At 37.3% G+C, this 27,749-nt stretch overlaps 1 protein-coding gene across 1 annotated transcript in view; it reads right to left on the reverse strand.

The window, feature by feature from the left end:
- Positions 1–1,349: 1,349 nt before the first annotated feature.
- Positions 1,350–27,749, reverse strand: part of LOC150088651 (uncharacterized) — a 79,278-nt gene continuing 52,878 nt past the window's right edge. Inside the window, exon 2 of the mRNA XM_090369607.1 lies at positions 1,350–3,115. Within this exon, the coding sequence (XP_090225733.1) occupies positions 1,910–3,115 (1,206 nt within the window). The 3' untranslated portion in view covers positions 1,350–1,909. The remainder of the gene's footprint in view (positions 3,116–27,749) is intronic.

The raw sequence follows: 27,749 nt of genomic DNA on the forward strand, positions 1-27,749 counted from the left end.
ATTTTATTTATATGTAATTATTTTTGAAATTTGCATCATGATATTAATAAGTCAGTTCCTTATATAAATTTAAGCTTACAACTAATTACTTAGGGAGTTTTCATTTCAACATTTAATAAATCAAGCTCTATACATTAAAAAAAAAATTATGACTTGTAGATTATATAACAGTTTTGATTTACAGATTGTCTTTTCATATAAATTAATTTTGCAAGGTTAGCCAAAACATAATATATAACAGCTACACAGGGACCACAAGTGCTGTGTTCCAGTAGGTCTCCTTTTTAAAGAGTGAACATGGTTTCACAAAAGGACAAAAACACAGTACAAAAAGTTTAGTTACATTACAGAAAGTACAGAAATGCCATGAATTTAAAGCAGGAAAAGCAGCTGACAACCTGAGGCACTGCAAAGCTGCAATTCTCAAAAACTAATGGATTCATTCCATGATCTATGATGCTGTATATGCAAAATAGCATGACAAGTAAGAAAATACCTGTGACTTTTCTGCAGCAGGCAGATGAAAAGATAGAGGTATTGGTGAATAGTTTGTCCTACTACTAGGATAGTGTATCTAACAGATATAAGCAAACATTCAAATATTGCTGCCCTCTTCTCTATGGACAGCCACAACATCTTCGATTAAGTGTATAGCTGTGCCTTTACAAAATAAATATACAAACCACCATAGATAGTGTTATAACAATATTTACAATTTACAAGATTTCCACCCAGGATATGCCATTCCTCTTTGGCTCCTCAATATATTGCAGTAATTTGTCATTAATATTTTAGTAGCAGTCCTTTCATATAAAGTATAACATTCCCTTTTGTGCCTTTTTTTTTTTGTTTCTTAAAAATTTTATACTAAAAACAACCAGGCAGGATAAATTATCCCATCCTCGCTTTCAGTTGCTGTTGTAACAGCCCAACTTGCTGCTAGTAGCAAATGCTTCAAAGTTTTATCTATACATCTTTAACAGGTGAGCTCATATGGCTGAACATATTTAACAATGCAAATAACTAGTAGTGATAGCACATCATGATATGATGTGTGAATTGTGCACCTTGTTTCTTCCTCTACCACCAATGTGCCACAACAAATTTGTGCTTCCACAAGAAGCATAAACAATTTAACCTGCAATTGGCAACTTTATATGTATATCTGTTATATCTGTTAAACTGTTATAATGTTGGCCATATCACTTGTACCTTTGGTTTTTGAAGAATGTCTATTAACATGGTTGGTCCCCTCTATATGGCTCCTAGCAGAGGTCAGATGCAACAAAAAAAAAAAAAAGAAAAGAAAAGAAAAAAGAAAGAGAAATAAAGGAAGAAAAGGAAGAAACAATTTAAAAAAAAAATGAAGAAGAAATAACTAGAACTAACAACTACTTTACAGAAGACAGAAGCAAGATGACTGACAAAAGTCATTTATCTTGCAGCAATAGAAGAAAGAGGTGAGTAAACTAAGGTGTGGCACAAAAAGTTGAAAGAGCATCTCATTATAAGCCATGGTTGATTTCCAGCTCTTTATATTTTGCTCTTGTAACCAAAAGTATGAGGTCCTTCCCCTTAAGGCAGTGAGAGCTAGAAAATGGGGAAGTTAATGGGGGTCTCACAGTGAACTATGATGAATGGATAATAAGTACTATCTGAAAATATTTGATGTTTTCTTTCTCTCCAGCATTGAGCGAGATATACAAACTGCTTTAGCAAGAAAGATTGCAGAGTCAATGTACAAAAATGTCAACATTTGCACAGTAGTCATAAAATTGACTCCTTTATTCAGTATTTTCTGAGGCATGATGGCAGCAAGTAATTTCTTCTTTACAAAACAAGGGCATTGGGCTGGTGTAGGACCTTCTGCAAAACTTTTTTTTTCTTCTCACCTGAGTATCAAGGAACATCATGACCTCACTGGTGTTACATGCTCACGTTCCTCATTAAAATATTCATTTTTGTAATAGTTTCCCACCGGGCTAGAGTTTGTGGTATCACCATTACTGGAGAGTGATCTCATTAATTCTTCAGCACTAACAGGGGCCATTTTTACATTGGGCGGAGAAAGAGGTGAGAGTAGGTCAAAATCATACAAAGAAAGATCAATGTCACCAAAAATTTCATCTTCACCACTGCTGGATGGTGATGTACCTGATAGAGGACTGGTGTTACCAGAGGTGGGACTTGAAGTTGGGCTGGTGGTTGGGCTGGAAGAGTATGTGATTGACAAGTTGCTCATCCCAGACGGCACTGATGTTGTTGATGGGGGCATAAGAGTATGTAGTGATGTTTCTGGACAGGTTGTAACATCACCAGGAATAGAGTCACTACTACTGTTACTACTGCTTGATGTATCGAAGTGATTATCTGCTGTAGCAGAACCATCAAACTGTGTATTTGTGGCAGTGCAACTACTGCTTCCATTAGCACTACTACCAGAAGAACCAAAATTAAGTACTGAGCTCCAATTCAGACTAGTTAGCCTGTCACCTTCATCACTCCATAAGGCACCCGAGTCCGCTCGGTCACAAACTGTTCTAACAAAGGGGGTCATCCTTCCTGATGATGTGTCCATATCCACTAGGCACCGATCATAGTCTGTACAGTAGCTGTTTGTGTTACTGTTAAAAGTATTTTCACCTAACAACGTAGGGTTGGTCATCACAGAAGGAAAAGTGCTTGGATGTTTGTGCTCTACTTCAAAACTGTAGCTGCTGTGATTAAAACCTTGGCCATCACTAATGTGGGGACTAGGAGGAGGAGGGGGTGGAGGAGGATCCAGAGTCATGGTCTGTGAGTTTATGGGCGGAAGAAATGAGGAACCACCTGAATTGCAGTTTATTTTGATACCCTCTCTCTCCATTTCCTGTTCAATGCTACGTAGAGTATTGCAGATAAGAACCGATCGCAGCAGACTGGGATCAGGAGCCTGCCTAAACCTGTTGAGTTTGGCCATGCTGATATTGAATACTGACTGCCGTTGCCTGGAGTACCGACCCTCAGGTAACTCCCCTGGCTCTGTGATATCATCCTCGGGAAACTTGCGTTTGAGGCCTCGTGCCTGAGGATCACACAACATGGTGACTACATGAATGATGGCAGGTTGTAAACACTAAAAAATAAAAAATTTAAATTATTAGAATGTGATATTAATAATTGACATTAATTTAAATTAAGAATAATTTAATGATGTATACTAAACAATATAAATATACTATTTCCCCTCTTCCCAGAAAAGCATTTTTTCTCAGCGCATACAAAATACATATATATCCTGAAAGTAAATATTAAAAAAAAAATAATAATAATAAATTTAAAAATATATCACCATCTTCAACATACTGAAACACAACATCCCTGGAAAGCAGGCGGTTAAATCCAGAGGTTGCAGCAGTACTAGCAGTAAAACTATGATATAAAAAACCCACATTCAATTACAATTAATTGGAATAGAATACAATGAGAAGAGGAATCAGATTTCTTCATGAGATGCAATAGTAGGGTTGTCACATAGCAAGTATATTCCTTTGCCAGATAGTCAAAAGAGTTGAACATCCAAAATCAACTGTTAGAAATAATGACATTGTAACACAACATAACATCACCCACTGCAGGGTACACCACCATTAATGATCACCAGGACATGTTGAGGTTGAAATGAATAGGGAGAGAAAATCGGCGTTGAGGGTCCGGTGTGTTGGACCCATTGTTGTTTTGTATATTTATAAACGATATTGATGAAGGTATATCAAGCTTAATGTCAAAGTTTCCAGATAGAAAGGTTGGCAGGGTTGTTAATAACAGTAATGACAGTATGCTGCTGCAACAGGATCTGGAAAAGTTGGGCACATGGGCTGAGAAGTGGCAACTGAACTTTAACATTGACAAATGCAAAGCACTTCATATGGATAGCAGTAATCCCAGAGAAATGTACCAACTGGGTGGTGTTACACTCAGGGTAGTGGAGAATGAAAGAGACCTGGGGGTAACTGTGCAGTCAGATATGAAATTTTCTAAGGAGTGCAAACAGGCTGCCAGAGTAGGTCATGGGGTCGTCAATGATATACAGGAATTTTGCAAGCAGGATAAGGAGGAGATTATCCCCTTGTATAAGGCAATGGTCAGGTCACACCTTGAGTACTGTGTACAGGTCTGGAAGTCATTTTGGGAAGGATGTAGAGTTGCTAGAACGAGTAATGGGATGCTCTTATAAATAAAGGGCTTAAGTTCTGCAAATTGCAGCTTCTGGAGACTAGGCATCTGCGAGGTGATCTGATTGAGGTATATAAGGCCTTGAATGGATTGAGCAGGCTCAATACTGATGGGAGCATAGATTCAAATTGAGGAAAGACAGTGGTAGAATAGATGTGCTGAAATTTGCCTTTAGCCAGTTGGTAGTTGATTGCTGAAACAAACTTCCATCTGTTGTTGTGGAAGTTGATAGTTTAAATAAATTCAAGGCAGAGCTAGACAAACATTTGGAATAAATGGATCAATGAAATGGGAAGGTTTTTTTATATTTTTTTGACTGATACTGTATAAGCTTGCTTTATTGCATCATATGCCTCGGCTAATGCTAAAAATCACAGAGGCACTCTTAATGAACTGACAGTACTGGGATAAGAGTAGGACCAACGACCATCGAAAAACATCTCACAGAATGGGTTACAGTTGTCTCCCAGAAATATATGCCATTGCTTATCCTGTTGCAAAGAATAGAAGCATTAGAAGTTACAGCATTGGCAAATCATACTACACAGTTCAGGCATCAGATGGATGCACATAGATATGGTGAATGTCATTGGAGGCCCTGGAATGTGATGGTATGGGCCTGTTTAATGTGGTTTGGATTGGTCCAGTTGTCATTGATCAAACTGTGTATGTAGCTGATTGTTGGCTTTCTAAGAAATTCTGCCTTACTTGCATTGTGGCAGCTTTCTGGAAAGGGGCTGTGTTTGTATTATCAAGACAATACTTGTGTCACTAAGCATGACACAACACATGCATTATAAAAGCCCATAGACATACTTCAATATAAAAATCTTTTTTATAATCAGATATTTTTTCCATTTGGTATTCCAATAAAAGTTGGAGGAGTGTGTGTGTGCATGTGTGCACACACACACACACACATGCGCATGCAATAGAGATGACAATTTAAAATCTTTAAATGTCATAACAGATAATACAAATTTAAAAAAAAAACAAAAAAAACCAGAATCTTTGTCCATTTCTTTTAATGCACTAAGATAAGAAACCAAGGTTTCCATAAGAAAACAAAGTTTTAACTTATATGAAAAACACACTGGTCCCTTGTACATTATTTTAGCCCCTGTATTAGGGCCATCTTTTCCATTATGCACTGTGATATGGCCTACAAAAAAAAAAAAAAAAAAACACAGACTCAAAAAAAAATATAATTCAAATAGCATTCAACAATGTTATGTCAACAATAAATTCTCCAGCTCTTTCCATTAGCAAAATCATTAGCAATCAAAAGTTTGCATTCCTAGTAATTTTTTTTATTTATTTTACCTATTAATTACAAATCATCCTGACATAGCCATAAAGTCTAGGAGGGTACATCATAAATGCTTACAGTAAAGTTAAGTGCTGGAAATAACTTGCAACACAAATTTTAAAAAATACTTTTGAATTTCTTTATAAACAAAAGAATTAGATTAATACAAGGGCATTTTAATGTTTGACATTATGCAGTGAGGCCTTGGTAGGAAGAGTACCTAGGGCTTACAAAACAAGACAGCCCTGCCATGTACAATGTTTGTGCTAGGAGGGTTAATATTGTGATAATCATCATGATTAATCTCTGATCAACCTAGAAAAGTTAGGTAGATAGGCTGAGAAGTGGCAACTGAAGTTTAATATTGACAAATGCAAAGTACTGCATATGGGTAGGAGTAACCCAAAAGAAATGTATCAACTGTGTGGTACTACACTCAGGGAGGTGGAGAATGAAAAAGACCTGGGGTTAATTGTGCAGTCAGATATGAAGTTCTCTGAGCAGTGCAGACAGGCTGCCAGAGCAGGTCATGGAGTTTTGTCAATGATATATAGGAATTTTGGTAGCAGAGACAAGGAGGTGATTATAACTTTGTATAAGGCAATAGTCAGGCCACACCTTGAGTACTCCGTACAGGTCTGGAGGCCTCATTTTAGAAAGGATGTAAAGTTGCTAGAACGAGTACAAAGAAGGGCAACAAGATTGGTGAGAGGAACAAAGGGGTTCTCTTACTAGGAGAGGCTTAAATTCTGTCAGTTGCAGCATCTGGAGACTACACACCTGCAGGGTGATCTAACTGAGGTGTACAAAGCTTTGAATGGTTTGGGCAGGCTCAATGATGTTGGGATACTTCCACTTGCTGAGATTAAGATCCTGAGGGGGCACAGATTCAAATAGAGGAAAGACAGTTGTAGAATAGGCGTGCTGAAAGCTGAAATTTTCCTTTAGCCAGCATGTGATTGATTGCTGGAACAGACTTCCATCTGTTGTTGTGGAAGTTGATAGCTTAAATAAATTTAAGGCTGAACTAGACAAACATTTGGAGTGACCAGATGGGTGAAATGGGAAGGGTTTTTTTGGCTGATGCTCTATAAGCTTGCTTTCTTGCATCATATGCCTCAACTAATGCAAGAGGCACTTCTTAAAATTAAAGCATTCTTCCTATAGTATTCAGTCAGGTATCAAACCAACCCTCACAGTGATTTTTAAATTTAAAATTTTTCAATTCTGCTTTCAGGCTGACAGATGCCACCATTTATATAATATTTTTTAGTACATAATAATTAATGTGTAATTAAGTTTTTATTAAATATTTTTATTACATGTATTTCTGTTTCTTTCATTTTTTATATAAACTCTTAATATTTAATCTTTTAAGTTTCATTAAAATTGATAAAATTTCAAAATGTTAAATTTTTTCGCATTTCTTGGTAACATTTGCGGTAACATTTGTTGAAAAACAATGTAAGAAAGAAAAATTTTCATGTTAGTCATTGTGATTTATATGGTTGAAAACATTCCTATTTGTACCAAAGCAGATTTTTTTCAACAAAACCAGGAAGCATCAGATGTAAAAAACTATAATGATCTGTGAGACAACACCATAGTTCTAATGTAACAAAAGCACTGTATTAGTTAAGAGTTAAATATAAAATTATTACTGTCCCACATATTTAATAAAACTACTGTATAAATAATCAAAGACAAAAAAAAAATAATAATAATAATCTAAGCCTTGTGAATATGGTTATAAAAATCTATATGGTGTAGTATGATAATAAAAATTATGTCTACAGTCTTTTGTGATAATAGGTAATGTTGTATGTGTGTGGTGTTGGGTTAAATGAATTTGTTTCTTATAAATTCAGTCCTTACTTGCTCTTTCACTTACTTATTTCTGACTATAAACAAAATATCAGAAATAACATAGCAACCAACTATGGCCATAGTAAAAGCCAGTTTCGGTTTTACTTCAAGCCCTGCTGCTGAAACTTTTTGAAGCACTCTTTCCAAAAGTTAAACCCACCATTGTCAACAGTAGATTATGCGGCTTTAGAGAAAATTTATATTTTTTATACTTGAAATGCTACTGTTAGACATTTTTCATTCTAATTATAGGAGATGCTATTGAATAGTCTACTGAGTAATGGTATGAGAAGACAATTACCATTCACAAATGGATATCCTATAGTCTTACCAAGACTGGTGATAAAATCATTTCATTTTGCTACATAATATACAAATTATACCTAATGATAATGAAGTAGGTCTCTTCGCATAACTATTGGAATAGCTCTTCATAAAGAAAAGTTACAGACATTTGAGGGACCCAAGTTGACAGGAAATATGTCCTTTTGGGCTGGCATGAATTAAAAAATTATGTTTGTTCCTACTAACAAACAACTTTCTACTTCCTTCCAGAGAAGGTTGTATTTTAAAGGAGAAGAGGAAATGAAATTCTAGTTTATACGAATTAGAAAACAAAGAACCTAGTATAAGCAAGGATGACTGAGGAAAAAAAAAAAAAAGCTGGTCTACATATACTACGATGGCAAATTACAGAAGATTGCTCAATATGCTTCTGAATACATCACATTCCAAGACAAACCTTTTCTGGGGGGAAAAAAAAAAAAAAAAGTGCTGCTCAGTTAAAGTATACAAAAAACATACTAATTTCATCAAAGAATCAATTAAACAAATTAATTTCCTTGAATGAGTCAAAGTTTAACCTGCATAGTTCAGATTATCTGGGAAGAGGTTTTTTTTTTCCCAATGGGAATAATGAATACCAATGTTTGTCAATAGTCACTGTTGCTCTTCAGTAATAGATCATTTCTGCAACATGGTAAATTGCAGTTACTAGCATGGCCTATAACCACTTGGCCAAAAAGGTAATTTCTTTAAGCAAATAATGTTTAAAGAAATGTTCGCTATATTTCAAATATAATATTAAATACAATTGTAGAGCCTTTCCATGGCTGCTTTGCTTTGGAAACAGTCAGCCAGTCTTAATTGCAATAAGAAATACTGGATGGGAAAAACATTATACCATTATGATTTATTGAAATATCAAATGTGTGTTCATTTCTTTCACAAAAATCAAGTTCACACATTCAAAGAGGATAACTGATTTTTTATTTATTTATTATTATATTTTTCCCCTTATGTGCTGGTGGAGGATGATACAGGTAAATATTGGGAGCAGCACAGTCCTGGCTTGCACATGGAAAAAAATAGCAATTACATAAGTCTTTTCTAAATTTCAGGGGAATTACCTTCTGATCCCCCCTGCTACTCAGATTGCAAATTTCAAGTAATAAATGTTTTATTTGCACTGACTGAAAATGGGTTTCATAAACTTGAATGATCATCATCTGCAAGCTGATTAATGAATTTTAGAATTGGGACCTTAGTTTTATTTTATTAGATATTGTACTGTTTGTCACAGTCACTATATCTTCTCCACTTATGTTGTTTATTTTTTTTTTTTTAGGAGCATTAACAACTAAGGCCATGTTGCTCCACGGATATGTGGTGGTCATTCCCTGACCTTTCTGCATCCTCTGTATTTGGTCACGGGCTCAAACCCCGATCTAATCAAGAAGCGTGTGCCACGCACTGCTGCTCTTGCCCACCTGCCTACGGAGGCACCTCCCCACTTATATTTTGCTATATAGAACTGAGTATATGGAATGACTTTTTATTTGAAGACATCTTAAAGGAATGCAGATTTGTATGCCAAATGTTGAATCAACACCTGTTGCTGAGAAAGTTTTTTTGTACCTTGTATGATCATCCATTTTTGTCTGATTAATAATTTTTAGCATTTTATCTGTAATATTTTATTAGGTGTTGTAATTTCTTTCTTTTTTTTTTTTTTTTTTTAATGATTACTGTTTCTCTTTCCTCTCCGTTTTCATTTTTTGGAATGCTCCTTTTACTAGGACACAACTAAATTCATTCAATGCCTTTCTGGTTTATTTATTGTTCAATCTGCTGAACTCAAGAAATGTGTTTAGTTTGAACACCCTTCCCATATTTTTTGTGGACAGGTTAATTTTACGAGGAAAATTTCACTCCTCAGTACGGTATATATACATCTTTCAATACTTTAATCTTTCATTTCAGGTTTAGAATTTAGTTTACAATGAACTGATTATCTTATTGACTTATTAACAGTAAATTACGTGTACTAACGTACACAAAGGACTGAAAAGTAAAATAATTTCGAAAAATAATAATTTAAAGCATTCTATCCAGAAGTTCGGTTACAGCTAAACTAAGAACACCGTATTTCAAGGCAATTATCAAGTAGCTAAAATCACACCAGATGACGCCAGTTGTTTCCCGGAGGACTAGTTCCATAACACTAAACACAAGCAGAATGCAGTATGGCAATCTTCGACTTTCAAAACAGGAAGTAGGTCAAAACGTCAGCGGTTTGTGCTGCACGATAGCTGTGCGAGCTGCGTCTGACGAATAGAAAGCTTGGGTATCGCAAAAACTAATTTCATAATTTGAAAGATCGAAATTCGAAATTACAAGTTTATATTTTGTATTGTGAGAATGTTTTCAAATTAAACTAAATATCGCTGTTTCAATCTGCGTTTCCAATTTATTTTACTTTTTCGGAACAGAAACTTTGGAAAACAAGTTAAAAAAATAATAATATATATATATATTTCGCAGCCATCATGGCCCACTACATGAAGGGGGACTATAACAAGTGCCTTAAACACTTTTGGTACGACCCAAGTAAGTTCGGTGCCATACCTTTAAAAAAATAATAGTACAGCTTAAACGTATGCTCATTCATAACGATACGAATCTTTAATTCTTTTTAGTTAATAGATCGTATATTCTTGTGTAAGGTTAAATATATATATATATATTTTTTTTTTTTTTTTTCCATAGTTTCTTTAGTAATGCGACACTGGTGTGGGCTACGAGTATACTAATTTGGCCCGCAGGCCGTTTAGTTTTTGGGCTAACTGCGGTCCAGGCATAACGTACTTGATTACTGTTACGCACGTTGCGCGATCAAAGTCATACGTTCTACCCAATGCTAACTGACAACTCTTCGAGTATGAAATGGATTTTTTTAAAACACCCTTGCGCTAGATTATTTCAATGTCCAAATACTGGCTGAATGATTTTGAACCACTGAGTTGGGGAATTCACGTTACAACGAAAAACAAAAAACTAGACCAGTGATTGTCAACCAGGGCTACACATATCCATAGGAGTGGGGTGAGGTTATTAAAATGATGTACTGTATATTACCCTTTGTTTTTTTGTTATACACTTATTGGCTAAATGGCAAAAATAGTGAATGCAAGAATCATGGATGAATTATTATTATTATCATTGTTGTTGTTATTAACCATATAGTGCAATGAAGCCTCAGGCTTATGCTGCACCAACCAAAAAAAATTTCTGAGAAACACAGAGAGAGGGAGAACAAGAGTCAGAAGTAGAAGGGAATCACCAAGAAAGTGAAGAATGATGATATCCAGCTCAGGTAAATGGTTATATGTGTCTTTTCCAATAGTAATTACAAAAAAGGGAAAGGTTTGTTACAAGACCGAGTAGGGAAGGGAAGGAATCCGTGGATTTCTGACATTCGGTCATCGAATTTTTCTTTTATTCAATAAATTAAAACTTATAAAGAAATTAGATTTTACTTAAAGGAAGAGCATGTGTGCCACCGATATTTAATGTCTGTGCACCACAAAAATCCAAAGAGATTTAACCAGAAATGTGAAGTTTCATTATCAAAATTATAAATTTAAAGTAATAAAATTAATATTAGCATTAGTAGTAGAGGCATATGATGCAAGAAAGCAAGTTTAACAGCAACAGCCAAAAAAATACGGGACATTCATCTGCAAATCACATTCTCATACTGCATTTTGCGCAGAAATTATTTTAAAACTATTTTATACAAAATACAATCCAAGTGCAAAATATTAGTTTATTCGTAAGTATCCCGAGGTAGGCCTTAGTATATATACAGGGTGTCTCAAAAACATTGGTACAAACGTTTAGGGGAGGTAGGTAACATCTAAAGGAATGTGAATTGCATAGGAACCCATAACTGGAGACGTCAAGGGAAAGTAGTAGCAGGGGCACAAGAAGCAGAAATGACAGAAGACAGTAATTAGTGGCAAAAATTTATTTGACATAATATTAACAATGGAGTACGAGATGGATGCATTTCATGATGTTACAACAGATGCTCGAAGGTTCCACCATAAGACGCGATGCATGCGTGACACCGATGGAATGGACTGGCGGACACGGTCGAACACACCTGGAATTTCTTTGACAGTAGCAGCAGCGCAGACGAGTCTCGCAACGAGATCCATTTCCGTCTCCACAGACGATTCATACACGATAGATTTGACCCCCCCCACACACAGAAAGAAATCAAGGCTCGATAAATCAGGTGAGCGTGGGGGCCAGGCAACGGGTCCACCGTGGCCAATCCATCGAAGCCCAAAACGCCTGTTCAAATGGTCACGAACACACCTTTCATAATGGGCAGGCGCCCCGTCATGTTGAAACCAAATGTTGCGTCTCACATTTGCTGGAACATCGTCGAGTAACCCTGGTAGAACTTGTTCAAGAAAGATCCGATATTTAGCGGAGTTCATGCGGGATGGTAACAGGTATGGGCCAACTAAGCAGTCACCGACCATACCTGCCCACACATTTATTGCGAAGCGATGTTGTGCCACATGGGGGGCGCACACCGTGTGGGCCCTTTGCTAATCCATACACTAGGTGCATATCTGCCAGCTCACAGTTCGTATATCGATGCATGCTCTTCGTGCGGCGACTACTGCTTGTATGAGTAAACCAGAAATTTTCGTTCTCGCGAACTGATGAACAGCGCCGTGTACCGATTTACGGTGACGTTTCCGGTTATGGGTTCCTATGCGATTCACATTCCTTTAGATGTTACCTACCTCCCCTAAACGTTTGTACCAATATTTTTGGGGTGTCCCAAAAATATTGGTACAAACGTTTAGGTAATATAGGTAATTAGGAAATATATCGGTTACGTTTCGCTGGCATTGTGTGCCATTAATTCCATTACACAAGCGCCGACCGGGCTAGCCGGGTGGGTAAAATGCTTGCCTGGCAACCCAAAGGTCGCGGGTTCGAATCCCGCCTCGGGCTTGGATCAAAGTACCGCAAAAACCTTGGGAGGTGCATTATAGCCACAGAAGCCGATGCGCCAACAACTAACAAAAAAAAAAAAAAATTACACAAGCAAAAGCTTGTCAAATATTCGATAGGATCTTAGAAAATATTATAATCCCTGCCTGATGCGTGCAGAATCATAACTGAGCTTTCTCTCGTTCAGCAGTGAAACGATGTAGATGACAAAAGAAGGAACTGTATGGCTACCATTGCTCTCCATAAAGTCAGTGCACCTGGTTTCTTCTTATTTGGTTTTTAGGAGCATTAGCAACTAAGGCCATATTGCTCCGGGATATGCGGTGGTCATTCCCTGACCTTTCCGCATCCTCCGTATTTGGTGGTGACGGGCTGGAACCCCGATCTAATCAAGAAGCGTATGCTACGCACTGCTGCTGCTCCTTTCCATCTGGCTACGGAGGCGCCGCACCTGGTGATATTACTCCAATTGAGTGTCAGTTGTTAAAGTGTATCAGTGGTCAGAAGGATCCAAGGGGAAAAAAAAAAAAAAAAAAACCACGAACAACTGTGGATTCATTCTTTATTTGTGTAACTTCAATAAACTTTACTTAATCTTACATTGTGTAACATATTATAATAAAAAAATGTCTAATAAAATAATTAGAATATTGAATGCTTTCTGATGTCCACTCTGAAAAGCTCGTTTCACCTGGACCCACGATTGCTGAAGGATTGGAATGAGATCTGGAGGGAAGGGGGGGTACTGCAGTAGGCTGAATTCACTCTCATGTTCCTGGAACCAGTTTTGTACAATCTGGTACTGTTACATGGAACATTGTCCTGTTGGAAGAACCAATTCGCAGATGGGCACACTGCAGCCATGAAAAGATGCGCCTGGTCAGAAATATCCGTTGGAAAAATCCTGGGTGGCATTTTGTAGGATACGGAAGGAATTTTTTTTAACAGACTACATGCCACAAAACAAAATCGCTGGAGATGCCTATGTTATTGTTCTCAAAAATTTAAGAGGGAGCCATAAAGGAACAAATTGAGGGAAATTGACAAGAGGTGTCTTGCTTCTTCATGACACTGCTAATGTACAAGTCTCATAAAACAACTGATTTTCTGAGACACTGCGGATTCCAAGAGTTAAACCACCTGCCCTGTAGATCAAACATGGCTCCCAGTGATTACTTCCTTTTTTAGGAATCTGAAGAAAATCCGCATAAACGTCGATTTTGAAGAGTTGATGATCTCTAGGAAGCTGGAAATGGTCTTTTCAGAGACCGAAACAACCATCCCTTTTTTAGATATTTCCTCTTTACCCTCAAAATGGAGGGCGTGTATTGAACTCAGGGGAATTATCGAGAATTTCTTTTCTTTTCTTTTTTTTTTTAAATGATGGAGATGGTGTTTCTTTATTACCGAAGTAAATAACCCTCGTATGTGCAGAAAATTTGAGAAGTTTCTTTTAATATTTGGATTTTTTAATCTGCAAAGGTAGGACGGGTGGGGCAGCCAAGAAGGAACTCCACTGCTTGACATACATGTATACGGTATACTGTTGTAAAGTTTATTTTAAATAATGGAACTGATAAAGAATAATACGCACAATTTATAAGAAAATCTTTACAATTTTATCTTATTTATTTATTTTATTATATTTTTTGTGGCAGCGTAGGATCTCAATCTCACAATGTGCGTACTTGCGTTAACCCGTATTACCCCAGCAGAATCCTGGCATTTTATTGAGAATTGAGGCTGCTTATTTGAACAATTTATACACTGCACCAGTCACAAAACTACTTTATCTATTGACTACTTTAATTACTATCGGTGTACTTATAATATCATGATTTTAAATATCAGTTAGTCTTTGCAAAAACGTTAATTATTTAATTTTGTATTTAAAAATTAGCGTTAAATCCTAGTTAATATCGTAAGCTGGATTCCCGATTGAGACTTTTCAAATGATCTTTTTCGATGCGAAATTCCAGTTCAATATATTCTAAAACGGTTTTGATGATGTATAATACATTAACGGAAAACATAGTGAATAACAAATTGATTTTATATACGAGATCAAAAAGTTCTGAGAACGGAATATAAAGACAAAAGTACAAAATTCTTTTTTCTCTCTTTTTTTTTTTTTTTCAAAGTATTCACCCGAAGTTAAATACACTTGTATTTAATCTTCAAAGAGTTTAATAAGCCCTTCAATAAGCAATTCTTCAGGTTGAGCATCAAATGAGGTTTCCATAGCTGCTTTTAGCTCCTCATCAGCTTTAAAATGAGTTCCAGCAAAATGGGATTTGAGGTTTCTGAACAAATAAGTCACTCGAAGTATCTAGCTATACAGAGGGGTGTTTAATTGTTCAAATCTGCATTCATGAATTTCAGCCAGTGCAAAATCTGACGACGCAACTTTCCTAATCTTATTTTTCCCAAATTGCAGCCTTTAACCTTTGGCATAATATTTCCCCTGCTAATTATTATTATTATTATCATCATTTTATTTCCAGGCTGTTCCAGTGGGCACCCCTGGAACAGCCTGGTTCGGCTAGAAGGGTGTACATGATGCAAATTCCAGTTGATTACATTCATTAGAATTGCAAGAGATCAAAACAGATTGAAAATACACAACAAAGTAAAAATCAATACATAAAATAATAAACAATAAAATAAATAAATAACAAACAATAAAAAAAACACAATGGTGAATCCAGAAAAGCCTTTGCAGGGAATTCTTTTCACATAGTGCTTATTGTTCGTGTTTATAGAGTTCTTTCGCTATGTCCTGTCTACAGCGCTTCGAGCTGCAGAAAGATGAGGCATCAATTCCCAGGGAGTTATACACTCCGAACTTATTTGCCGGGAACACTGACCTAAGGTATTGCACATTTTGCAGACAAGATTGTAGACAAGGTGTTGAACTGCACCGTTGTGAGGTTCGTTGTGAGGTCCGAGGGTTTGCAGAAACATCCCAGATGTCAGGCGAATCCATTTGGTCGCATAGAAGTTGTGCCAGGGTGTGCAGATTCCTCTCTTTGACTATGGTTTCCCAAGGTTTCATGCCCAGGTTTGCATAGAACACGCTCCTAGAGATGGTGAAAGGGTAGCCTATCTCCCTGTTTAGCCATCTCAAGAGCCACTATTCAACCCCCAGAAATCTCTTTAGTTGAGTAGAGGAAGATCCTGACCAGAGTACCGAAGCGTACAGCGGTACGGGTATTAAATTTCTTCGGACGTATTCCAAAAGGAATTATCGAGGCCTAAGACCGACCAGTTCCTGCCGGATTGCCCAGTACGCCGCTAGCGTTTTTAGCCTGGCCATCTTGAAGTAGTCTTTGAAAGTAAGCCCATCATCCCACTTCAACCCCAAATCCGTGTGAGAGTGAACCACCTTTTAGATGTAAAGCTATTGAATTAAAAGAAAATAATCCTTTTGTGTCCCAGAAAATGGAGGCCAACCTTTTCCAACTGATGATTGAGTTCGAAATTATTTCGGGGTTGGAGATTCCTTGTGTTTTCGCTACATAATTTCTAATTTGGATCCAAGGTCCAGTTTCATCACCAGTCACAAAACGAGAAAAAAATCTATCTGGTTTAGCAAGAAAACTAAATAAAATTTTCTTTTGATGCCCCACCCTCTGATGTTTGTCATTAATGGAAATGCTTCATGGGAAATGTTAAGTACTTTTCAAGTTCACATTTTAATTCTTCTGTTTTCTAAAATATTCTCTTCAATAATCGATTTTTTCCGAACTGATTTCTTCAGATGACCGACCAGATCTTGGATCATCCTCAACTAATTCCCGTCCTCCTTTTTTGAACTCTGCTGAACACCTTGCAACAACAGCGTCTTGAGCGATACTTCTCCAAACATCTAGTCATTCTTTCGTGAATTTTAGCATTTCTATTCTCTTTGGGCAAAAATCTGATTACTGAACGATGCTCGATTTGCTGGATATTCATTTTCCTTCTACCCACAAACGTAAAAATTTTATGAACTGTATAAGACATTGACATACAATTTTTTTCACTAAGCTATCAAAAGAACCTATTCAGCAAATTTCATAGCAGCATAAATTTCGAATAATTTTTCAGAATTTCTTCCTATATGCCTTAGGAGTTGCAGAACTTATCAAGCTCAATATTCGAGTAGTTGAGCAAGTCAATCGTATTTTCGGAAATCTTCATTTTCAAAGTTATATTACGGGAGGGAGAGGCAAAGTCACTGCATGGTCTTCCTGCGACTAGAAGGTCAGATGCAATGCCATCTAGGATAGGACAGTCAGTCGTTCTCTTGTAGGTATGAGCATAAGAAATAGAGTTGCTCCTGTTTATTTGGTTTATAATAATTTTCGGTTAATAAGAACATGAGAATGATAGCTATAATTAGGTTATTAAGGAACATATCTTAAAGGTCATATTAAAAATAATTTTCTGTTTATACTCCGGGGCGATCAGATAACGTCAGAGGAGTTGACAAGATAGAGAATAGGGCGAATGTCAGGTATCGGAGACTCTTCACATTATACATTTAGTACTTATAACAGATATAATCGTTTTAACAACGAGATATGGGAGGAGTACCACCCTCCCTTTTTTGCCCTTATATAAAAGTCGGGAATGTTGTTGTGAAAAAAAGCGAATTGAACTTCCTCGTCTCATTGGCAAAATTCTAATGCAGGATTTTCCACCCGCTATACGGAGAACTGTGCTTATAAATTCACTTCCATTACTGAAGTGAATTTATAAGCAATTATAGTTCTCGACTTTTATTTGTTTGTAAATTGCATGTATGCTCGATTTGTCAGTTTTTTGGACAAAAACTCGAGTTTCCGATTCCGGGGGAAAACGACCTGAGATCGACTAACTCAGCCACGTTGTGAAAAAAAGTTCATAAAAATACCTCGCGTCGTTGATGGGATTCGAACTCAACCCCTTTCCTCCGGGTGCCACCGCCACCCGCGAGGACTCGCCCTTATAATCAGAAAAATTATTTCCAAATTTAAGCTAAACCAAGGAAATTGGCTAAATATTATTGCAAAATCCTGAGTTTCATGCAAGGATAAGCTCGCAGACTTGAACTAGCTTGTACGAGGAAGTTAACAGCCTCTCCCACAACCTTCCATTTCATATCCTTTCCCCCACTTCAACTTGCTGTAAACCACTGTCTTATAACAATAATGGATCATAAGATTCTTATGGTACTAGATTCCTTCTGAAAACTTTTCAACTGTACTGTAAGTTATAGTATTAAAAGTTTTCTGACCAGAGTCCATACCTCCTGTGCCAGAATACATAAACCCCTTACACTTTACAAATAGTGTCTGCGAACAGTGGCTTTCGGTGTAAAAATACATAATGTACTCATTATCAGCAGGGGAAAAAAAAAAAAAAAAAAAAACTTAAAAAGCGTTTAATTTATTACGATTTCAATTTATACGCCTAACTGCACAAAATTTATCGGATGGGGGGAATTTCTTACTGAAAATTCGACACTACGCCAAAAAATGAGTTCCTGTATCATTCACCAGAACTTAGACCTTTCTAATGACAGATGAAACCACAGAGGGCCTAAACCAGTAGTAATTCATAACCTTTCCAACACTACAGAACACCTATCAGTTGAGTAAATTTAACGCAGACTATACTATCAATATATTTTACACCCTTTTTATTTTATTAAATCGTAGAAATTATCTTAATTATAAAAGGATTATTGGCACGAATTCGGATAGAAAATGTCTTCACTATGCCCGTCCATCCACATGTAAATAAATAAATAAATTATCTGTTTATACTCAGGGACGACCAAACGGTTAGAGGAGTTCACAAGATAGACAGAATACAATAAACAGCACCGTATTCAGCAGTCACAGGCTTGAGACACGTGTACTTATGCACCCGCGCGCCTGACCACTAGGCTACCAACTCGACTTCCGGTGGACGGATTTTCAAGAAATTTTAAATGACTCGTTTAGGCACATTTAGCCCAGCCATCTCAAATTTCAATAAAATCAGATATTTGTATATACACATATATAAATGAAGGTGTTTCGGATGTTTAGGCAATACCGCCACCAAATTTTCACACGGATTCAATACCCCCAGTTTCCACTACAGAAACATTACAATAAATTTGAAACAGTAGCTCCAACCTTTTCAAAAAAACTTAAGGATTTAAAATACTCAACTAGATCCTCGTACTAAATTTCATATCCACTGGCTAATAATCCATTTCACCCCTGTGCATGTCCCCCTTAAGAAGCACCATTACATAAATCCCATCATATTTATTACCCATCACGTGAACATAGTGGAGAAATTTTGATACTTGAGTACAGAAATTAACTGCTCAGATTGTTTATTTGATAATCGAAAGCGCTCGAAACAACAAGTTAGATACATATTATCTGACTTGTTTCACAAAAAATCTGCTTACTGATCTTTGATCAATGCACAAGCCACATATTAAGTGTTCGTGAACCACCAGTGGTCAGGGATCACGGGTTAACAAACGCTGCCGTACAATAAATTGGTAAACAGGGCCATGGTGGAATCCTTGAGGCAACCACATACGGGTAATAAGGGACGGTACGATGAGTAATACCAATGGGAGCTCTTCATGCATCAGGCAGGTGGCAGAATTACAGCATTACTGATTATTAATGCAGCATTTACAGAATTATTATTGCAAAATATTTCATGTAGTGAGGTTAGTGCTGTTATCCCACTACCTAAATATTTTGCATCTAGTGGGATAACGGTTTTTTTTTTTTTTTTTAACTGAGCTTAAAAATCATATTGAACCGGCCCAGCTAGTGAATGTTTTCCCGCAGTAAAAGAAGTTACAATTTTAAAAATCACTAACGGCGTTTCAATGAACTTTACTAAATAAATATAATAGTCGCTTAATTAATTTTTTCTTTAAAACAAGCCGAAAAATCAGCAGAAGTTTAGAATTATTTTCACAGTACTGTATATTTACTGTACAGTATTATATACTATATTAAACTCAGAGAACCAAGATCGTATGATTAAAACGTACACGTTCCACGTATAAATCTAACTCGGAATTGATTTATTTCCTCATTTATGAATACGAGGAAATATATTTATTATCATCTCCGTATTTATGTTTAAAAATCCCACTTATGATAACGAAAAATATGCACGCTTTATAAGAGCCGACCGGGCTAGCCGAGTGGGTAAAGTACCTGCCCGGCAACCCAAAGGTCGCGGGTTCGATTCCCGCCTCGGGCTTGGATCAAAGTACTGCAAAAACCTTGGGAGGTGCAATATGGCCATAGAAGCCGATGCGCCAACAACTACCAAATCAAAAAAAAAAAAAAAAAAACTTTATAAGATCTTATTTTCCATGCCAACTTCGAAATACAGTAAATGAATTTCTTAGTTGAATTGCGTACCAGAGAATTTAACTCCTGGTTTTCAGTATTATGCAATGAATATGTTAGGAAATTTAAATTATAATACGTATATCTAAATCACCACTCTTATACCACGTAGAGTTTTAATATATTTTATTTAGGTGTTACCTAAACTAATATACAATGAGTAATGTTTCAGGTGTCTTGCCGATACCCATCATCAAACCTTGCTGCTGATCGATGCCTCCTGCCGGACGCAGAAGTCTGATGATGGGTATTGGCAAGATACCGGAAACGTTTACTCATTGTATATTAGTTTAGGTAACACCTAAATAAAATATATTAAAACTCCAAGTGGTAATTTAGATACATTATAATTTAAATGGATAGAAACCACGTAACGTCCTTCCCTAACCATATGTTAGGAAAATAAACCTTGAACAAAGTGCGAAATCCGTCACGAATTATAACTGAGTTATCACTTATCAAAGAGAATTTAAAATCATAACAATAACGATAATAAATTCTCTTGATGTAATTCTTGCATCTTGGGTGATCTGCCTAGTAATTAACTTTCTGGATTATTCCTAAGGTGGCACTGCTTTCACTTTGCCTTCACGATAACTGCGCTAAATTCGAAACTACGCAACAACCAAAAGATCACATGCATGAACTTTCGTTTGGATATGGGGGGGGGGGGGGAGAAAGGAAAGAGAGATTATAAAGTGCATCAGTTGTTAAATGAATAAATTCAGATAAAATAACCACGTTAATTCTCTGACCTACACACAATGTATAAAACAAGATTCGTTTTGTGTGATTTTTGAAAAAAATATATATATGTATATTGACTGTATTTCTCCAAACGTCCAGTTCATTTGAAAAACTTTTTCCAACAAATATTTTAACTACCAGATGTTTCAAAATGTGTCATAATAAAGCAAAATAAAACCAAGTGCTGCTTTTTCGACCTTATGTTCCACCAGAATTCCCGCTGGCATCTCTCCCGGCGCGAGATGCAACGAGATGCCGTCACGCAAAAAGGGGTGCATGCACGGTACTGTACCTGTACAATGTACTGCCGTAATGGGAACGCAGAAGTAGGTCAGCCAGCATTCGCATGGTGCTGCTTTTGCCTGCTGCCAAGGGTAAGTAAGAAGTACCGTCAAATGTCAGGAGCCAGTTCCCGCCACAACCTGTAACTCTGGCACCTGTTACGTCACGTTATGACATCCCTCCAAGAAGGGCTGTAGTGTAAATAGCAAAACATCCTACTACGTTAATTAAGCAAGGTTCTAACACTCATAGAAATTCAATTAATCTTCAATAGTATTTTCCAACATTTAGAAATGGTATAAAACATTTCAATTAGTTCACTTAGCTTTTAATCGGTGTTACAATTTCAGCAGTGCATTTCTTATTCAGTGCACAGTAAACTGTTAAGCTTCTTCTGTATTTATATACTGAACTATATATCCACTTTTTGGCAGCAATTCTCTTGTTTTACTAGTTCGCTTTAAGCATTCTTTTTTGGAATTACTTCAAATTTTCAGTGCTAGACTGATTTATTTTAAAAATTAACTGCTGCAAGGTTTTTATGTTAGCCAAAAATAGAATTGTCTTGACAAAGAAAAAAAATCTTTGAACTTTTCCGACCTTCAAGACATTTCCTGACTAATCCTGAAATTTCAAGTCGGTGGTTAACAAAACTTAGCGGGTTCTTATGCTACTATCAACAGCCTTGCTGTGAAAAGTGCCCATAAAAGATCCTCTCAATGAAACGAGATTCGAACCCAGACCTTTTCCACATCGTGTGAACCTGAGCCACCAAATAAATACTCGTGTACATTGTGGGCTTCCCTCGTTTACCGAGTGCTTAACTTAGGCATCAATATAACATGTCTATAAATTGCGTGTATTGTATAGTCAATTTCGCGGGATGAAAAACCAAGAAATTTAAACCTTATACTTACTGACACACAGACAGTATGAAAAAAAGGCCACAACAGTCTTTGCTGTTTGGATGAGACGCGAATTTGAGCCTTTTCAACAAAGTTTCGAAAGACATGAATCGTAACGACTGTGTAAACAGTCGTTATGATTCCTTTCTGGAAACTTTCCTTGTACTTTTGGATATGCATTCTCGGAACACTTTGAACACATGGATAGGTAAAGCATAATCTCAACGAATATTTATACTCTTCCAGAGTCATCTATGGTCCAGAGAAATTCCCCGATTTTTATTACCATTGGGAATGCAACATGGACTACCATCCGACATGTATCGAAACACCTCACCCTGAAAAATAGTTAATTAGGTAGACCACTTGTCAGGGAAAGTGGTATCAGTTAAAAGTATAATAAAAACAAACAAACAAACATACACACTCAATGATTCCCAGCCAGGTACGACACCATTAATTACCCCAGAGCATGTCGACAATAGAAACAAATAGAGAAAGTTGCACAAAGGCGTCCTTTCCTTAATGAACTGATCTCAGAGAGGACACAAACAGTTGATAAAACATGGATTGGTAGGGACCAACAAGCATCACAAAACACTTCACAGAATGGTTACCATGGTCTCGAAAGTGCTCGAAAAACTAAAGACGTCTCCCAGCAACGCAGTCCTATCCTGGTAGTGAACAAAAGTAATAGCTATTGCATTAATTTCAGGTGATAGAAGAGATAGATCACATTACATAATCCATGCATCAGATGCATGTGGTGTGACGTTTGTCTAAAGAACGATTTCACCCAAACTGAAGTGCACCAACAATGAAGATCGGTGTGGGTAGTGTGATGGGGGGCCTGTTTTATGTAGTTTGGGCTTTGTCCACTTCTTATTCCACTAGTGGAGCTTGTAACGTTCGGAATAATTGTGCTTTGCCTTGAATTGTGGTACATATTTGGAAAGTGGCCATATTTGTATCAGCATCACGACCTTCTATATCATAAAGCATGGTAAGTAGTGGGTTTAGGAGAATAATATATGATATACATATGAATCCAACAGTGAGGTGATATTTAAAAGTCCTTAACTACCGAAACAAGATTGATAGCAAATTACTACTGGTTAAGCAACTCGTGAGAAACGCATTTCTATTTAATATTGTAAACAGCTCGAAGTTTTAAAACATTCACTTTTTTTACACGGAAAACTTCTTATATAACGAGTAGACTTCAAAACTATATTGGATGAGTGAACAGATACTTCACAAGTCGATGTACCCTGATGCTGACTTCTTTACTTTGAAAATATAAAATTAAGGAAGAGTTGGATGTAACTGTTGAATGACTAATATTCATTGTACAGAGTATTCGTCCCCCACATATGCATACCATCGACAGAAGGAAAGGTCAGTACTCTGCTATAAATAAATATCATACTCCATCACCAAAACCCAGGGAAATCCTATTATTATTATCACCATGACTTTTTCTCCTTATGAGATTTTTTCCACCAAGTGACAGGTATTGGTATCAAGTGTATGGAGTCGTTGGTTGCGTCCAGTTACTACTATTATTATTACTGTAGATCGAAGAACTTTTTGACTGTCCTGCAGGTGTTCAGGATCGCGGCTTTCTGGAGTTCAATGTAAATGTTCTCTGGGAGGCCTACTGATGCTAGGTGCTTATGGAGGCTCTGGCACCATGCCGTTGGTTGACACAGTGTTCGGTATGGTCATTACTTGTTCCATATGCCACATTTCTTTGACTTCCTGCCTTAGGTTTGTGTACTTCCTGATCTTTTCTTCGTAGATTTTCTTGAGATTGTTGTGTTGGGTACCAGTATGTTGATCAGATAAGTAGCCATTTCCTTCTTGTCGATGAGAGTTATGTGTGGTCTTTGTGCATGATCGTCTTGCTCGTTATTATGGCGCGGTCGCAGTAGAGTTTGTGAGTAGAGGTCCATAGTACGGCCTGGGATTCGTACTTATAATACGGTGCATTTTCTTTATCAACTGGTATTTTTGCACTAGTTTCTGATGTATTACTCTGGAAACCTGGTCGTGCTATGAGTGTATTCCGTCTGGATGACCACCCTGCATCCCGCGCCATAGCCTAGTGGTCAGGCGCGCGGGTGCATAAGTACATGTGCCTTGAATGACCGGGGTTCAAGCCCGTGGCTGCTGAATACGGTGCTGTTTCTTGTATTCTGTCTATCTTGTGAACTCCTCTGACCGTTTGGCCATCCCGGAGTATAAACAGCAAATTTAATTTGTGCTGCATTGTTTCTGGAGCGAGGTGGCATCGTTGACATGTATCATCTATCCTTGCAGAGACTTCCTGTGTTTCCTAACGGTAGTATATGTTATGCTAGAAATTATCTGTACAGTATTGCAATAGATGGTAGAGTTTCCAAGAAAACTGGCTGGGGGAGCCTTCTTAAATAAATTAAAAAAAAAAAAAAAAATGTAGTGTCTGGTATTACCTGGTTTTATATGGCTAGCACGACTCCTTCAGCCTCTGGAAAGAGCCTCCCGTTCATCAGCCTTGCGTTGGAAGCCATCTTATCTATGTAGTGTGATGGAGGTAACTATAGTGTCTACAATGGAGTGCCTTCTTCGCCCATCTTTCTGTCTTTGTTTCTTTTGTGTGAGTGGGGGTCTCGTTGATGCGGACATGTGTTTTTGTAAGGGGTGGTTCCTAGAAGTCTGCTCAACTCCGCCTCGTATCTCTGTGAAGAACAGTACCACTGGAAGCGGGTCAGAAATGTGTTTGGTGTAAGTTTGCGTGTATTATGTGTGCGTTCTGTTGTTATGTTCTGGCCATTTGGCTACCCAGAAGCATCAGTCACTTAGACAGATGATTCTGGGTACTCGTCCACACCGCGGGACGGTGGGCCAGCCCCAGTAAAACTCATGCCGTCTCAATCGAGACTCTTCACCTGATGTTGCCGAAAGGTGGGCCAGATTCCTCTAGGGGGCCCATTCCAGAGAGAGAGAGAGAGAGAGAGAAATACCGTTTTTATCTTCCGTATGGCTTAGTAGTTTGGTGATTTCCTAGAAATAATTCCTCAGGTTCTTAATCGCCGCCTTCTGTTGTTCAATGAGGTTGGTGTTCGCGACTCTTAGTCACCATTATCCTGGTCGATCTCATAATCTCCCCTGCTCGGTGTTGGTCCAATCTATTATCTCGAAGGGGCATGTTAGTACAGTACTGAAACTGCGTAGATGTTTATGGCTCTAACCATGTTCCCGTCATTCAGCTTTGTTTTTAGCAGGTCTCAATCTCTGATGGTATTTCTCAGTCAGGTGGGCCTTAATCTACATGTGTTCTAACTTTTGGGCCTGCAACATCCGCAAATTATTATTATTATAATTATAATTCAACAAATTCCACAGCATCCTACACAAGTCTATGGCTTTTGCCTACAAAAGCACTAACACAATTTCTTTTCAAGCAGAGATAACAGTTTCTAAATCATTCTCTTGATTTGGGTGTCTGGAGTAAAGTGATGAAGGGCGTTTTGTTAAAACAAAAAAAAATAAAAATATATAAACTCAGAACTTGCGGTTGGTCGTTCAGCTTTTCATATTTGCTGACCCTCTGACCATACTTACACAACTGTCTCTATAAAAAGAAAAGTGTACTGAAAACCATAAAATTTGATACTCAATCCTCAATAATATCCATGAGGTGTTACTACTCGTAAATAGTAATCACACTGGATTAATTATGCATTGTTCATGCATAATTCATCCAGCAAGATCAATTCTGAAACACTTGAGAGATTTTTTGACACAAAAGTGAGTAACTTGACCCAGTGATTGGTTTCTTTCCCATGGTAGTGCTAATACTTAACAGTGCCTTTCTGTGAAAATTTCTACCAAAAATGGAATTATCTTGATCAACCACCTTATGCATCAGACTTGGCACCAATTGACTTATGACTGCTTTCAAAAAATCACCAACTAAAAGAACGAAGATTATTATTATTGAGTATATGCAGAATAATATGATGCTGGCTACAAAGTCAATTTAAAGTGGTATTCCAGAAATGTTCTGAGCAATGAGAGCACTGTTGGAATAAATGTGTAATCTACCAAGGCACAATTTTGAACGAGGAGGTAGGAGAACTCTCATTTGCATTATAAGTTCAGGTATGCTTATTAAGCAAATCAATCTTATCACTTTTATAGTCAACCTTGTATTTAACTGTACATAAAACAAATATGGCAATTCCTTAGTAATCAAAACATGAATTTTTAAACGGCCCTCGTACATGGAAAGATATGCTTTGTAGTTCAAAGAACCGCGGATAATATCGCTGCATAAGGCGCGGCAATTCAGAACCCAAGAAATCTGTTCGTTGTTTGTCAGAGAAGAACGGTATAACTCAGAAATCTCTTCACTACATACTCCATACAGATTTAAAGTCGTTTCTCTACAATATGCAACAACTTGAATACAGAGGCGATACTGGAATTCTGTAACAAATTCTTTCATGTTTGTGAAGAACCTATTCTGTACTGGCTGTCCGTTCAAGATAAAGCACAATTCTATTTAAGTGGATTTGTCAAGAAACAAAATTACAGCCTCTGGGCACTGGAAAATCGCAAGTAACTTTAAATGATACCCTCAGCAAATAACTGTTAGCTGTGTAGTGTCATCTCAATGATGTTAATGGTCCCTGCTTTTTTTTGAGGAACAAGATGGTCCAGTGACAGTTACCTGTGATCGTTATATGCAAGTGCTGGTAGCCTCCTTTATTTTTGAATTGCAAATACGGCATTCCTATTGATTTATAGTTTTAAAACGTTAAAAATGACCAGCTACATTGCACATAACGTCACGAACTTCCTCAGGGCAACACTTCCAAACAGTCGACTACTCGATGACAATAATATTTCTTTCGTAGCCGCCACGTTCACACAAAGTATCAGCTTCGGATCTCCTCCTCTGGTGTTATCTCAATATATGATATACAACGAACCCCTACAAAACGAAACCCACGTGCACTTGTAAGATACTTGGTGATCATATTCAAGTCTTCGGCAAAAAGTTGTTCCAAAGTCGTGAAGTTGATATAAAATGTATATCAAATGGCTGATATATATTTTCATATCAACTATTTCATATACGCTGAGTGGTAATTTTATTAGGTACACCTATCCTTATCATGAAACGGAGCAGGTGGGCTTTTCAGTATGAGAATGTGCAAGACGAAGGATTTCAGCGATTTTGAATGTGGTATGGTAGTCAGCGTCAAACGGGCCGGTATGAGTATCTTGGATACTTCAGTCCTGCTGCAGTTGTCACGTACGACTGTGTCTCGACTTTATCGAGATGGGTCCAATAATCAAATAATATCTGGCTAACAACAAACTCGTGGTCGGAATCAACTCGCTGATGCGAGAGGCCAACGGAAGCTGAAAAGACTTGTTCAGGATAACAGAACGGATATAGCCAGTCAAATAATAACCCACTACAACTGAGATAACCAAAGGCGCATTTCAAATTGTACAAACTCGTTGTACTTGCTCAAGGATGGGATATCAAGCCGAAGACCAAACCGGGTTCCACTTCTGTCAGCAAAGTGAAAAAAAAAAAAAAAAAAAGACAATTATGGCGGACTTCGAAAAACCAACACAGTCGAGGGTTAGAAAAACTTGACTGGTCTGGAGAATCCTAGTTCCTGCTGTGTCACAATGATG

This window comes from Mastigoproctus giganteus, chromosome 3 (assembly GCF_048544385.1).
Source record: "Mastigoproctus giganteus isolate SK-2022 chromosome 3, ASM4854438v1, whole genome shotgun sequence".
In the NCBI taxonomy this organism is placed as follows: Eukaryota; Metazoa; Arthropoda; class Arachnida; order Uropygi; family Thelyphonidae; genus Mastigoproctus; species Mastigoproctus giganteus.